This window comes from Solea solea, chromosome 18 (assembly GCF_958295425.1).
Source record: "Solea solea chromosome 18, fSolSol10.1, whole genome shotgun sequence".
NCBI classification, from domain to species: domain Eukaryota; kingdom Metazoa; phylum Chordata; class Actinopteri; order Pleuronectiformes; family Soleidae; genus Solea; species Solea solea.
Window position 1 is genome coordinate 24,408,600 of NC_081151.1, and position 16,325 is coordinate 24,424,924.

The window sequence follows — 16,325 nt, forward strand, 5'->3', positions numbered from 1 at the left end:
TATAAATGCAACAAAATAAAATGTTGTGTATGATAAAATATAAAACGGTGATTTTTGTAATCTTCCTTTAATTCTGTCTTTTATCGTTGGCTCCGTGTGTGTGCGCGCGTGCTTTGGCGGGTAATTAACGGATAATTACATGATGATTAGAAAAGTCAGAGAAAGATCAAAGAAAACACGCGGGGATGTTTTCACGTTCACTGACACGCGACAAAGCGGCGGCGCTTTGAAGCTGTGAGGCCGCGGGACTGTGTGTGTGTGAGATGGAGCGTGCGTGAGAGAGAGAGAGAGAGAGAGCGCGTGTGTGAGTGAGAGCGCGCGTGACTGTGTGTGTGTGTGTGAGAGAGAGAGAGAGAGAGAGCGCGCGTGTGTGAGAGAGAGCGCGTGAGAGAGAGAGAGCGCGTGTGTGTGAGAGAGAGCGCGCGTGTGAGAGAAATAATAAAAAGGAAAAGTTTTCCACAAACAACAAAAAGTAAAATTTTTCAATGAAATAAAATAATTTAAAAACAAAATGTAAAATAAAAACAAAGTCATCATTATTATACTTATTATTTTAACTAGGTATAATAATAATTATACCTAGTTATAGTATGAATAGTTTGGTCATAACTCATTCATAATTGTTTCATTATTGCTCTGACGTTATTGATCACTCATGAGGCTGGAATTCAATCAATCAATGACTGCAGTTTTTCTTATTTTATTTGCAAATGACAGAATAATTTAAAAACATGCAACAGAGCAATAAACTGAACAAACGACAGAAGAAGAAACAGCGACAGAAGAAGAAACGATAGAAGAAGAAACGACAGAAGAAGAAACGACAGAAGAAGAAACAACGACGGAAGAGGAAACGACAGAAGAAGAAACGACAGAAGAGGAAACGACAGAAGAAGAAACGATAGAAGAAGAAAAGAGCGCCCTCTTCATTCATGCACATAGAAATCATCAATCATCAATAATCAATAATCAGTGGTTTAAATACATCATAGCTCAGGAAACGCACATAGGAAGTGGTTTCTCCTTTTCCACACAGAGTGAGAGTCATTAACAAAGATCCTTTACAATCAATGATCAATAATCACAGCGTCCAGGTCTTATTGACTATTGATTAGTACTTTCATTTGTATTGATAAATAAATGACATCACACAGAGGGGCGGGGTTATCTGTCTGACCCAATTTAATGAAGTGACCTTTTAATACACACAGGGTCATGACCTCATGCACAGGTCACGACCCCTGCGTGGGTCAGGCAGGAGACGAGTGCAATGAGTCACTGACTGTGTGTAAAAAGAGAAACCAGGACCAGGTCTGGGTCCTGGTCTGGTCAGGACCTCAGAGACCAGTAGCATCATCACAGTCAGACAGGAAGTCCATGCAGAGTCATGTGAGGACGTGCAGGGCCGGTGGGGGCGGGTACTAGGACGTGTTGAGGAGTGGTCTGGGATAAACACCCTGGTAATACGACACCTCCAGTGGTTCCATGGTCCGAGGCCCGAGGCCTGGCGCCGCCCCGCTGCTGTAGGAAGAGTACTGCAGCGCCTCGTAGGCCTTCAGGTCCAGTTTGTGCTGCTGCTCCGACGACGACATCAAGTTGTTGATGGAGAACGGGTGGTTGAAGGCGTAGTGGGCGTCGCCCTTGAGGTGCAGCTGGGACTCATGTGCCATGGAGTGGGGGGGCAGCGACAGAGAGGACAGGAGCTGAGAGCTGGACACCTTCAGGTCTGCTGCCCCCCGTAGGTCCAGACTGGAAGGTGAGGCTGCCTGACTGGTGGAGGGCAGCAAAGAGTCTCCAGCAGGGGACGCTCCTCCTCCTGCCCCTCCCCCCTCCTTCCTCCCCTCTGACTTGGTGGACATCTTCCTCTCACACTTGAACCTCTTCTGGCGCCGCAGGTAGCAGCCGTTCTCAAACATGTTGCCGGAGTCCGGGTGGAGGGTCCAGTACGAGCCTTTTCCCGGTTTGTCCGGTGATCGCGACACTTTGACGAAGCAGTCGTTGAACGACAGCGAGTGGCGGATGGAGTTCTGCCAGCGCTGCTGGTTCTGCCGGTAGTACGGGAACAGGTCCATGATCCACTGGTAGATCTCGCTCAGAGTCAGCATCTTACTGGGGGCCTGCTGGATTGCCATTGTGATGAGGGAGATGTAGGAATAGGGGGGCTTGGCGTGCGGATAGCTCCGCCTAAAAGTCTTATTGTCACGGCTTCGGTTTAGTCCACCACCGGCGTACGCCATGGTCGGGCTCATGGTGGGACTCATGCCCCCGTACGCATTCAAGCCCATCGAGGCCTGCTGAGAACTCATACTTGACGGACTCAGGGCCCCGCCCATTGAGGCCACGCCCCCACCCAGACCTGACATGGCTCCTGGAGCTGAGCCGCCCATCCCACCCACAGAGGTGGGACTCAAGGCGGTCCCACTGTAGGACATGTTGAAGGAGCCCGATGTAGTCCCGCTGCTGGGCATGTAGCCAGACATGGAACCCATCCCAAGACCAGAACCTGGCATTGGAGAGTACACCTGCAGAGAGACCAGAACCAGTTAGAACTAAATCTGTGAGAACAATACCAGAAAGTCCAGAACCAGAGATTCCACAATCAGTTAGGCCAGTCTAAACTTATCTTTTTAAATAATGAAGATATTGATTAGGTCTGATCCGGTTCTGGCTCTGTCCCTGGTCTTCCTCTAGGAAATGTCCAGGACATTTACACTGGAATCTGATCAAAAACCCTGACCCTCAACAGTCCTGGACTGGATCCTGTAAAACCCTGACCCTGAACAGTCCTGGACAGGATCCTGTAAAACCCTTCATTAAAACCATCCCATGGTAAACAGCTCAGAGTACCAGACGTCTCCACTAGAGGGCAGCACTCCCAGAACTCAGGTTGGTTTTATCCAATAATCCGATTGTTGTTGTTGTTTCAAAAGTCTCAGTCAGTGACCACGCCCCTTTTTTCTGGAGCCAACTTCCTGTTTTTGTGGACAGAGCAGACTCTCAGACTTAAAGGAACAGTTCATGTTTTCTGGAGTGTGTGTACTGGTGCTCTGAGCGCCCCCTGCTGCTGAGAACCAGCCTGACACAGAAACCAAACAATAATAATGTTCACTTCTTCATCTTCACTCTCTCACACCAAAGAGAGAAAACCAGTGATTGTTGCTGCTCGTCTGCTGCCTCATGTGGTCACTTTGTGTCACTGGTTTCAAACAGTGATGAGACAAAATCAGACATTTGAACTTAGTGATGGAGGCAGCAGTGTGTGTGTGTGTGTGTGCGTGCGTGTGTGTGTGTGGTTTACAAATTTCAGTTTGAAGGAAAAAAAGTGATTTTAACAAAAATAAAATCTACCAAATCTTCAGAATATTATCACACACACACACACACACACACACACACACACACACTGTTTCTCAGCGAAAATCAACGTAAATAAATGTTTGAGATGATGATGACGATGAAGATGATGGTTAATAAAAAGAAATGAAGTTTTATCTGAATCTAAAATACAAAGATGATTTTTTTCTTCATTTATTTAAATAATTTCATGTCAAATATTTTACCAGCTAAATATCGATTATTGATCATTGACAAACACCAAGTGATGGATTGTATTCTGAAATTCTTCATCATTTAATTAACTCACGCAGTAATAATAATAATGATAATAAACTATATATTAGATATATATGTTAACATATGATTGAACATTAAATATAATATTTAATAAACATTCTTCTCATTTAAAAATGGATACATTAAAACATTTAATAATAATTATTATTATTATGTGACATCACAGAATAAAATAAAAAATGAAATGTCACGTGACGAACATTTCTTTATTTGAACTTTTGAATGAAAAAAACATGTTTTGTAATTTGTATTGTATTTATTTGAAGAGTTTTACAATAGAACATTAATAATTATAATAAATATGATCATCACGTGATAATGAAACAAACTGATGATGATTTATTGACCTTTCATTTACTTATTTAACTTGATTTAGTTTAGTTTTCTCTCTCGTGTGTGTGTGTGTAAAATATATAAACATTTTCTGAAGTTTGAGTTGTGTGTAAATGTAAATATAAATACATATAAATAAATATGAATACATATAAATAAATATAAGTACATATAAATAAATATAAAGAGTGGGATCTTTTTTCTACGGAGCGCGCGACTTCGCTGTTCCGCGGCGCCTTTGATCTTCGCCGCTTCTGTTTGTTTGGTGTAAATTTAAGTTGAATTCATTTGGATTTATTAATATTATTATTAATATTAATGTTATTATTCATTTATTGTTCTGCTTTAATTAAAGGGAAGTTTCACTTTTTATAGAAACAAAAAAGAACAAATATAAATCAATAAATGAAAAATCTTTTTCTCACGAAACGAATGGAATTTATTTAAGTTGATAAAAAATAATTTAGAACCTTTAAAAATAAACATTAAGCTTTACGCTTTACATACATATATATATATATATATATATATATGTATACATATGTTTAATTTCACTTCAGCTCAGATTCAAAATGTTTAGGCTTTTTTCAGTTTGTTTCGGGTCAGAACTGGTCCACCCCGGTTCTCCCTGGTTCTGGTCTTGGTACGGTTTCTCACCTCCTCACTGTAGTAGCCGCTCCAGTCCGGAGCCTCGTGTCCTTCCATCTTCACGGCTCCCAGCATCACAACACGGAATCCTCCCGCTTCTGTCCCGCTACTGTCCCTGGTCTGAGACTCTCCTGGTCCGGGTATCAGTTCCGAGCTGAGCCGTGCCGAAACGGGACAAAAGAAGCGGAGAACAGTGGAGTTGAAGAAAGAGGAGGAGAAGAAGGAGGTGATGGTGACCTGCGGACTGAAGTGATCCTCCTCCTGCTGCAGGTCCAGCCCTCACTGCTTCATCCTCATCCTCATCCTCATCCTCAAAACACTTTAAACTCATGAATGACTTAAATGTTTTATTTGTTTTATAAGAAAAATAAAACGATGTCAATGTTTCCGGATTAAATAACTGTATCAAGTTCTAACACACACACACACACACACACACACACACACACACACACACAGTTTGTATGTGATCAGATTTTTAATATTTTATTGAACATAATCAATGACATATTTCCAGATTGTGACTAATCTCATGTTGATTCATTTTCACACTAGATTAACTGATAATCCACGGGATTAAAGGGCTCTTCCACCAAAATCCTGCCAGGACACAAAGAGGAGGAGAGGAAACACATCACTCCGCCCCATGACTATATACAAACACATATATAATATATATATACACACACACACACACACACACATATATATGTATACGTATATATATATATATATATATATATATATATATATATGTTTATGTCCTGGTCCTGGCCCTGGTATGAACTGTGTGTTTCCAGAGGTGTGGGTGAAGGAGGAAGTTCAGGTTCAGGTTGAGGTTGAGGTTGTAAATCTACAGTTGTCTCACTAAAAGCGTCACACTGATAATTATCATGTTCCTGCAGAGACTAACTCACCTGTCACCTGTCCACGACCTCACCATGACCTCACCATGCAGACTGACTGACTCCAGCTGACAGGAAGTGAGCTCATGACCTCTCCTACACCTTGTTACTATTTACTGTGTGTGTGTGTGTGTGTGTGTAAAAGTGTTAATATGTAAATGTGTAAATATGTAAAAGTGTCAAAGTGTCAAAGTGTCAAAGTGTCAAAGTGTCAAAGTGTTAATATGTAAATGTGTAAATGTGTAAAAGTGTTAATATGTAAATGTGTAAAAGTGTCAAAGTGTTAATATGTAAATATGTAAAAGTGTTAATATGTAAATGTGTAAAAGTGTAAAAGTGTTAATATGTCAATGTGTAAAAGTGTTAATATGTAAATGTGTAAATGTGTAAATGTGTAAATATGTAAAAGTGTAAAAGTGTAAATGTGTAAATGTGTAAAAGTGTAAAAGTGTCAAAGTGTAACTGTGTAAATGTGTAAAAAGGGGTCGTAAAGGGGTCGTGACCTCCTGGATTCACATCAATTAATAAATACAAATGTGTGTTTTTAAAATGAAGGTTGGTGAATGAGTAAAGTTATTATGAGATGAAAATGAGATTTTCAGCCTGTTCCTGTAAGAATGAGTGACAATTGCTGACATCTAGTGGTGATACAGCAGATTACACTACCGCAGTGGCTCGTCTGTCTGCTCACGAGTGAAATCACGTGATCACATACGCTCGCTCACGTCACAAACTCTCACCTGATTTCAGACAACTCTCCTTTTGTTTTTCTGCGCCCCCTGCTGGACTTATTTAGTTTATTCTTTATTACCAGCGTTGCTGATGACGTCATCACCTGTAGAGCGCCACCTGCTGCAAACACGCTCATTACAACAACTTTGATCTTTAAAGACACAAAGCCCCACTGACCAAGTAGTGGCCGGCGGTCTGGTGACGTCACACACAGTGTTCGCCTCAGCTCCGGAACTAAAAAAAGGAGCGGGGACCAGGTTCTGTCTCAGTCGAAACGCAACTGAACCGAGCCGTGACGTGGCGTGACGTGACGTGACGTGACGAGCCGGTAAGAACACGCCATCAAGAACAAACACGTGTGGTGTCATCCTTCGGCCGGTAGGTGGCAGCGGTGTTGTGTTGTTACCGGAAGTGAAGCAGAGCAGCAGAAGAAGAGCTGCTCGGTGCTTCCGGTCTGGATTGATGACTCTTCTCAGTCTCAGCTGCTGTTGGATTAGGATCGGGATTATTTTCACCGGGAGCCGGTAAATTAACGAGCCGCCGCTTTATTTCTGTCGTTGTTTTAAATCGTCGTTGTTGTTAATGATTCTAACGATGCTATTTTTTTTTTAATGTTGCCAATGTCGTCACAGACGCTGCGTGCTAACACACGGCTAACTGAGCTAAGCTAGATCCGTAAACAGCTGACCTGTTTGTGTCAAAGTGATTCACAGCTGATCTTATTGTATCGATCCGTGACGTACGTATGTCAGACGATCGATTATTGGTACGATCACGTGACACGGTGTTTTGAAGTTGTGTGTCCGTGTATCTCAGGTGACGTCACTGAACCGCCGCCACGCAGGAAAACACGCACTTTCTCCTGTGATCAGCTTCAAATGGACGTGTGTCTTTCTGGGCGTGTCATTGATCACTCATTGATAGGTTATTAATTATTATGTCAACAGGAAGTGTGAGGCAGCTTCCTGTCAGCTGACGTGCTGACTCGCTGAGCGTGCTCAGTCCGTGGGGGGGTTCCCTCCAACACAGTCTACTGCATCACAGAGTAAGTTTGCATCATTTATGATCAGATCCACTTTATTGATCCACTTTATTGATCCAGTCCAGAATCTGTTTTCCAGGAACCGTTCAGAAGTCACCATGGTGCTCGCAGACCTGGGCAGGAAGATCACGTCGGCACTGAGGTCCCTCAGCAATGCCACAATCATCAATGAAGAGGTCAGAGGTCACCTGGGTCCTGATCCTGTTCTTGGCTGGTTCTGCACCTGGACCTGGACTCTGACCGTCTCTCTGTGTTACAGGTGTTGAATGCCATGTTGAAGGAGGTGTGCGCCGCCCTGCTGGAAGCTGACGTCAACATCAAACTGGTGAAACAGTTGAGAGAGAATGTGAAGTGAGTCCTGATCCTGTCCTGAACTCTGGTTCTGGTCCAGCAGTGACTGAATCAGCTGGTGTTTGTTTGTGCAGGTCGGCCATAGACCTGGAGGAGATGGCCTCAGGTCTGAACAAGAGGAGGATGATCCAGCACGCAGTCTTCAAAGAGCTTGTCAAGGTCAGTTCACCTGCACCTGGACCTGATTCAGGACTGGACCTGGTCTGTGTTTATTAAGTGTGTGTGTGTGTGTGTGTGTTCAGCTGGTGGACCCCGGCGTGAAGGCGTGGACTCCGACCAAAGGGAAAAACAATGTCATCATGTTTGTTGGTCTCCAAGGCAGCGGGAAAACCACCACCTGCTCCAAGGTGATGTCACACACCTGAAACACAACCCTACTCTGCCCCCTGCTGCCTGTGCTCACTCTGCTCTGTTCACTGCAGTTGGCGTATTATTACCAGAGGAAAGGCTGGAAGACGTGTCTGATCTGTGCCGACACCTTCAGAGCAGGTAAGCACCCGAGTCATGGTGACATCACACAGTCACCATACTGTCACACAGTCATGGTGACATCACACAGTCATGGTGACATCACACAGTCATGGTGACATCTCACAGTCATGCTAACATCACACAGTCATGGTGACATGACACAGTCATGGTGACATCTCACAGTCATGGTGACATCACACAGTCATGGTGACATCTCACAGTCATGGTAACATCACACAGTCATGGTGACATCACACAGTCATGGTGACATCTCACAGTCATGGTAACATCACACAGTCATGGTGACATCACACAGTCACCATACCATCACACAGTCATGGTGACATCACACAGTCACCATACCATCACACAGTCATGGTAACATCTCACAGTCATGGTGACATCACACAGTCACCATACCATCACACAGTCATGGTGACATCACACAGTCACCATACCATCACACAGTCATGGTAACATCTCACAGTCATGGTGACATCACACAGTCACCATACCATCACACAGTCATGGTGACATCACACAGTCATGGTAACATCTCACAGTCATGGTGACATCACACAGTCACCATACCATCACACAGTCATGGTGACATCACACAGTCATGGTGACATCTCACAGTCATGGTAACATCACACAGTCATGGTGACATCACACAGTAATCGTAACATCACACCCGAGTCAACATTCAACATGGAAAAATAACACCTGTCTGTCCGTGAAGACAGTGAACGCCCCACTGGACTCGTCCATGTCACCTGTAGTACCTTTACTAGTGCTGTGATTGTTAAGTGATAAGCCCCGCCTCTCTCTGTCTCAGGTGCCTTCGATCAGCTCAAACAAAACGCCACCAAAGCCAGAATCCCTTTTTATGGCAGGTAAGTTCACATAGAGCGCCCCCCACTGCTGTAACCTGTGTGCTGCGTTTAGGTTCCCCCTGTGGTCTGTTCTAATGTGTGTTGTGTTCAGTTACACAGAAATGGACCCTGTGGTCATCGCTGCTGAGGGGGTGGAAAAGTTCAAAGGTGAGAACTTTGAGATCATCATCGTGGACACGAGTGGACGACACAAACAGGAGGACTCGCTGTTTGAGGAAATGTTGCAAGTGTCCAACGCTGTGGTGAGTAGCCTGAACACACCACTGCAGGTCTGTGGTGAGTAGCCTGAACACACCACTGCAGATCTGTGGTGAGTAGCCTGAACACACCACTGCAGGTCTGTGGTGAGCCCCTGAACACACCACTGCAGGTCTGTGGTGAGCCCCTGAACACACCACTGCAGTGTCTGGTGGTGTGTTCAGGTACATGTTCCAGTTTCAGTTGAACTTGTCCTGTTTCCACAGCAACCAGACAACATAGTGTATGTGATGGACGCGTCCATTGGACAGGCGTGTGAGTCTCAGGCTAAAGCCTTTAAGGACAAAGTGGATGTGGCGTCTGTGATTGTCACCAAACTAGACGGACACGCCAAAGGAGGAGGAGCTCTGAGCGCGTAAGGCGATGATGTGGTGATGATGTCACAGCAGTGTTATTATGACCTGACTCGTGTTAAGACTGTTTTTGTTTCCTGTCAGTGTGGCGGCCACCAGGAGTCCCATCATCTTCATCGGAACAGGCGAGCACATCGACGACTTTGAGCCGTTTAAGACGCAGCCGTTCATCAGCAAACTGCTGGGTGAGAACAGAGACACCTGCTGGTCACAGGCGGTAATGTTGTGTAGGTTATTTTACGTGGAAACGCTCAGTAACTCCTCCTCTTCCTGTCAGGCATGGGAGACATCGAAGGACTGATCGACAGAGTGAACGAGCTGAAACTGGACGATAACGAGGAGCTGATCGACAAACTCAAACATGGTGAGAGAATGCTGCAGTGCATTGTGGGTGAAATGGCTGACCTCTGTGATTGACCTCTGACCTGTGAGTGAACTCTGTCCCACAGGTCAGTTCACGCTCAGAGACATGTACGAGCAGTTCCAGAACATCATGAAGATGGGACCGTTCGGACAGATCATGGTAAACACGCCCCCACACAGTCACATGACTCAGGCTTCAGCGTGTGCTGACTAGAGATGTAACGATATGAAAATTTCATTTCACGGTTATTGTGACCAAAATTATCACGGTTATCAATATTATCACGGTATTGTTAGATGTGTTCAAAATGTTCCAAAAGTACTAAACACACACACTGAAATCTTTTAACCAAGTTTTATTTAAAAAAAAATGTTTTTTTATATTATATGATGATTATTATTATTATTATTATTATTATTATTATTATTAGGGACCGAGCACTCACACAGTGTGCAAGGACCTATTGTAATTGAAGGAATTATTATTATTAATTATCATCTGACTGACTGACTGACTGACGCGCGCACACACACACACACACACACAGGTCCTCACTCTGTGTCGGGTAATAATGAAGTAGCAGCAGAAACAAACACATGTTGCTCTGCTACGGTACGTGTCGTCTGCACACACTACTGGCTTTCGCTGAATAACATGTATTTTTACAGGAGTAATGTTAGGTAACACTTAACTTAGGTTTCCTTTATTGAGAAAATAGGAACGTTTTACAGACAAACCATGACATTTCCCACTATTCCGAAATCCCGTTTTTGTTGACTTACATTACACTCTCTGAAAAGTTGTGGGTGGTGGTCACGGAGATTCCTCATCAAATTAGAAGTGTTACCCCCCTTCACGGAGTTTTTTTTTTTTTTTTTGCATTTTCTGCACAAGGGTTGATTGTCTTCAATTATTTTACCGTCAACGTCCTATAAAAATACAAAATATGCCCAGACTTCTGATCTTGTTGTATTACTGGGGGGAAAATCTCTGGAGCGCAGGTGACTTCAGCCGTGTTGTCACAGGACAGACAGTGGAAACTGTGCATGCACGCCCGCTTCTGAGCGAGTGCCGTTCAGGTGCTGCTGCTTCTCCAGGAAATGAGCAGTATCACTGTGAGTTTTTCAGTAATCAGTTGCGGTAATCAATCACGGTTTTATAGATAATTCAAATTTGAAACGGTAGTAATAACCGTCGGGAATTTTACCGCGGTTTATCGTCATACCGGTAATCGTTACATCCCTAGTGCTGACCCCTGTAGGTCACAGTCACATGTTGTAAATGATAAAACATAATCTGGTTTGTTGTTTAATTCTACATAATTGTATATGAGTTCTTAAATAATCTTCAATCTTAATGTTGTGTGTGTGTGTAGGGTATGATTCCAGGTTTTGGTACAGACTTCATGAGTAAAGGAAATGAACAGGAGTCGATGTCCAGACTGAAGAAACTGATGACCATCATGGACAGTATGAATGACCAAGGTAACACTACTATACAATCACTATACACTACACACGATATAATGTGTGCCGTGTGTGTATCGTGTGTGTGCCATGTGTGTGCCATGTGTGTCTTGTGTGTGTATCGTGTGTATATCGTGTGTGTCATTTGTGTATCGTGTGTCATGCGTGTATCATGTGTGTCATGCGTGTATCATGTGTGTGTCGTGTGTGTATGATGTGTGTGTCATGTGTGTATGATGTGTGTGTCATGTGTGTGTGTGTGTGTCATGTGTAGAGTTGGACAGTAAAGACGGAGCAAAGCTCTTCAGTAAACAGCCTAACAGGATCCAGAGAGTGGCTCGAGGGTCAGGAGTGTCCACCAGAGACGTCCAGGAGCTTCTCACTCAGTACACCAAGTTTGCTCAGATGGTCAAGAAGATGGGCGGGATCAAAGGACTGTTCAAAGGTGAGAGGGGCGGGGTCACAGGACAGCACTCCAGCAGGGGGCAGCACTCACACACATACTGTGTTATTCTCAGGAGGAGACATGTCCAAGAACGTGAACCCGTCTCAGATGGCAAAGCTAAACCAGCAGATGGCAAAGATGATGGATCCAAGAGTCCTGCACCACATGGGTATGACACACACACACACACACACACAGAGACACAGAGACACCGTGCAGGGACGTGTTACATAAGGCTAAGATGTTGCTGTAGACTATATAACGGTGTGATCCTGCTGCATTCAGACGATGCAGCTGAAAATCAGCTGTAGCCTGTTCCAGTGTGAAGTCAGTGAGTGGGATTAAGCTGCATGGGTCATATGTCGGGTAAACTTTGGCCGATCAATAAATCTTAGCTATGTAGGGCAGGCAGCCGTTGCCCTGACGTCTGGGTAGTAGCCTAATCTCGTTCCGTAAAGCTTGAATTTTTCCTCACACAAATCAATCAAAACCTCTCTTTTCTAGAGAGAAATGATTTAATAGAATGGCCTTAACATGAAGCTATGGTATTTTGATCATTCAAAGACACTCTCTTTTATTTGTAATTTATTTTTTATTGACATTCAGAATCAGATATTCACATCTGGTATAACATAGATGCAGACATCTTACATCTGTTGTCCGCTCTAAGTGTCCAAATAATACAAAAGAAAGAAAAGAAAAAACACACAACGACAATCCAACTATGTACAGGTAGGGAGTGATCCTTTTCGTACAGCGCAGTCATTGGTTTGTGAAAATAAAATCCGTTCTATTTGACCCAGTTCTCCCAGTATTCACAACTGCAGTTGTCCTCTCCTGTCTTATTCATGTCCATTGTAATGTCCATCCACAGATTTACAGTTGGGCTCTCTTGTGATAACCGTTTCCTGGTTAGACTCTGTTTACAGGCCACCACAAAGATATTTAGTAAATGTTTATCCCCTTTCGGCCGTTCCTCAGGTATGTGTCCGAAAAACATAGCCTTACTCTCGAGGGGTATTTGGCAGTTGAAGATATCCTGTAGGGTGTTATGTATCTCTCTCCAATAGCCCTTAATGACAGGACAGTCCCAGAAAACATGGTAGTGGTTTGCATTTTGATCTCCACAGTTCCTCCAGCAGACGGGGGAATTATCATCATAGTGACACGAAGGTGTAATAAAGTACCTCATCAGGCTTTTCCATCCAAATTCCCTCCACTTCTGTGAGCCGGTACATCTCCGTTCGTACCTCCAAATTGTGGTCCATTCTTCCTCAGATATAGTTATCCCTCCTTCCTCTTCCCTTTTTATGTGAATATATGAAGTTGAATGTGGTTTCAAATTGGACAGACCCTTATACAAGCATGAAACACTAGTTTCTGAATCATAGGCTTTTGTAAATAAGTCAGTCACACGTGTTTATCTTTGTTCCAGTTTTCATCCTCGTAGTAACGTAATGCCATAACTGCAGGTATCGATAGATTCCTAATATCACTGTTATGGATGTGGGTTTGTACCTTTTTATCAGCTAATGCCTTTCCATTGAGCCGTATATGACGGGTTGCACCAGCATATCACTGCTCTCATCTGCGCTGCAAAATAATAATATCTAAGATAAGGTAAGCCCCATCCTCCAGCTGTAAGGCTTTGAGGCGAACTCTCTGTCTTTTACCATATATCAGTGTAGTTTACGTCATCGTCATCGATGTCTGTTGACGAAAACAACACTGCCATATATACCTGGACAGCATTTTGTCCCACTCGTTAAATTGGTTTTAACGAGTTCCATCTTGCTATATCATCCCATACATATATTTATTTATGTATGGGTGGATAGTTGTATTCCGATAATTGTGTGAGATCGTTTGGTAGGCTGATGCCTAAGTATTTAAAAGACTCTGTTTGCCACGTCAAGGGGTAACTGCTTTAGATTTCTCTTGGTGGGCAATAATTATATGAGCGTAATTGGGTTTTACTCATATTGATTTTGTACCCTGATAATTGGCCATACTGTTCAAAGCATTACATCAATGTAGGCAGAGAGTGTGTTGGTTGCTCAAGGTATATCAAGACGTCGTCTGCATAACAGGCCAATTTATATTCTGTCTCTTTAATAATGATTCCCTTGATATCTTCATTCTGTCTGATGTACTGAGCTAGTGGTTCCAAATATAGTGCAGAGTAGTGGTGACCGTGCACGGCCCTGTCTGGTGCCCCTTTCTAGGGTCAAACTATTTGATAAATAGGTAGGTTTGTCATATAGTGCCCGTATGGTTTTAATAGTTGTAATCTATGTAAAACTCTGTAGAGAAAAATCCAGAGGCCTTTTCAGCGTCTACGCTCATCACAATTGCTTCAATTTGATTTCTTTGTACATGATCCATAATATGTAGTGTCTTTTGTGTATATATTGTCCTGTGTTTGGCGTTGATGTATGACACCTGTTAGATCATTATGTATCAGTGTCGGTAGGAATTCTTTTAACCGTTGGCCATAATACAACAGAGGTTGGCCTAAAAGAGCCACACTCCACTTTATCCTTGCCATCTTTGGGTATGGCTGAAATGATGCCTCCTTCTAGCTGGGTGGCAATTTCTTAAAGCCCAGTTCAGAGTTTTTTCAGATCCTGGCGATTTGTACCGATCAAGAGGCCTTCTGTTTCATAATTTCACAACCATAATGTTGGTCATTTTTTGGAAGAGACTAAAATCACTCCCTGGCGGAGTGATTTTAACCCTAATTCAAATAATTAGGGTTAGGGTTAGGGTTAGTACAGTAACTGTGTGTGTCATGCGTGTATCATGTGTGTCATTTGTGTGTCGTGTGTGTATCATGTGTGTGTATCATATTTGATAACCCTAACCCTTACCCTAACCCTAGACATTCAATAAGGGATTCCCATCTATCTTACCCCTTACTAAAATAAATCTGCCCTCTTTATTGGCCATTTCAAATGCTTTTTCAAAATGTTAGAATAGCAACTCCTCTTCTATGCCCTGATTTGTATGAAGAGTAAACAGAGTTGGAACACCCGTTCTCTTATCTGTCAAATCTGTCTCCTCTAAATAAACCACATGGGCTTGTTCTGGTCTCACTTTAGATTTGACTGCGTTTAATTGGATTCAACAGCCCATTGACATTAAACGGAATGAATTTGACTTTGTCACTAGCCATACTTAATTACTTGTTTACTTGTGTATCAACCAAATGAACAAACTCCACCTCGGCTTCTTCGGGAACATTGTATATCCTTAAATTCTCCCGTCATGGCGGAGTAGCTTGTGTTCTTGCAGAGGCATGACTTTTATCATCTTGTTCAACACCTGCTCCACGTTTTGAACGCAGTCTTTGACTTTTACAATTCCCCCCATTTTCCTCCGCTATTTTTTGGTTAGTGATCTCTGATTTAATCTTGTTTAGTTGTTCAAAACTTTAGCCAGTCTTGCGGCGTCACCTGAGCATGGGTTAGCATTAGCTTCGTCATCCTGTACCTGCGCATCAAAGCTGTTCTCTGGATTGACTTCATTGGCCGACTCTGCACCGGTGCATTCTTTGTTTGGATGCGTCTTCACCATTCTTGCCCCTCTTTTCTATTCAAGTATCATCTGAAAATGTGGTATTTGACAGTCGAACGGGGCGAGGGAGCGCTTACTTTAGGCAGCCATTCAGGGTGATGATGTCACCGGAACCCCCGTCAAAGACACTTTCATGTTTTTGTGTTGGGAAATATTAAATAGCCTATGTATGTATGTATGTATGTATGTATGTGTGTATATATATATATGTATGTGTGTATATATATATATATATATATATATATGTATGTGTATATATATACATCTCATGTATCTTGTGTGTCTCTCATGTCACTCTCATGTGTGTCTCATGTGTCTCTCATGTGTCTCTCATGTGTCTCTCATGTGTGTCCTCAGGTGGGATGGCAGGTCTCCAGTCGATGATGCGTCAGTTTCAACAGGGCGCTGCTGGAAACATGAAAGGCATGATGGGATTCAACAACATGTGACCGCTCACTGACCAATCAGCTGCCTTATCTACAGATGTTGAAACTCCACCCACCTCCTGACAGGAAGAGGCGGCGGGGACACAGATGACCTTTAATTTAACCGTGTTTATGTTGTGTCAGAGCAGAGAGAGTCCCATATGGACGAGCTGTTGCCATGACGATGACCACATTAGTGACAGTGTTTTGTCAAATAAACATTTGTAACATTTTAAACGGTTTGTTCGTATGAGTCAACACACACACACACGTGTAACACAGTCTGTATTTTTAAAGCACTTTTCTGGTCTTGATCACTCAAAGCTGCTTTACACTACAGTGGTGCCATTCACCCACTCACACTCACACATTCACACTCATTCACTCACAATCATTCACATGTTGCTGGCACATTCGTCAGGAACAA

At 43.2% G+C, this 16,325-nt stretch overlaps 2 protein-coding genes across 3 annotated transcripts; one reads left to right on the plus strand and one right to left on the minus strand.

Annotated features, from left to right (window-relative positions):
• Positions 1–667: 667 nt before the first annotated feature.
• foxa1 (forkhead box A1) lies at positions 668–4,925 on the minus strand. Its single transcript, XM_058615644.1, has 2 exons — positions 4,624–4,925; positions 668–2,522 (listed from the first exon to the last, which is right to left on the minus strand). The coding sequence occupies exons 1-2, from the start codon at positions 4,687–4,689 to the stop codon at positions 1,422–1,424; spliced, it is 1,167 nt and encodes a 388-aa protein (XP_058471627.1). The 5' UTR covers positions 4,690–4,925; the 3' UTR covers positions 668–1,421.
• Positions 4,926–6,618: 1,693 nt separating this feature from the next.
• Positions 6,619–16,135, plus strand: srp54 (signal recognition particle 54). 2 transcript variants are annotated; one of them, XM_058615826.1, is made up of 17 exons: positions 6,619–6,775; positions 7,199–7,296; positions 7,373–7,469; positions 7,553–7,644; positions 7,719–7,803; positions 7,887–7,991; positions 8,067–8,133; positions 8,954–9,011; positions 9,103–9,253; positions 9,476–9,624; positions 9,707–9,807; positions 9,900–9,986; positions 10,072–10,145; positions 11,362–11,470; positions 11,727–11,897; positions 11,971–12,066; positions 15,831–16,135. In XM_058615826.1, exons 3-17 carry the CDS (start codon positions 7,392–7,394, stop codon positions 15,920–15,922), a joined length of 1,515 nt encoding a protein of 504 aa, XP_058471809.1. In that variant the 5' UTR covers positions 6,619–6,775; positions 7,199–7,296; positions 7,373–7,391; the 3' UTR covers positions 15,923–16,135. The 2 variants fall into 2 exon arrangements, with proteins under 2 accessions (XP_058471809.1, XP_058471811.1); XM_058615828.1 differs by lacking the exon at positions 6,619–6,775 and adding an exon at positions 6,884–7,067.
• The last annotated feature ends 190 nt before the right edge of the window (positions 16,136–16,325 follow it).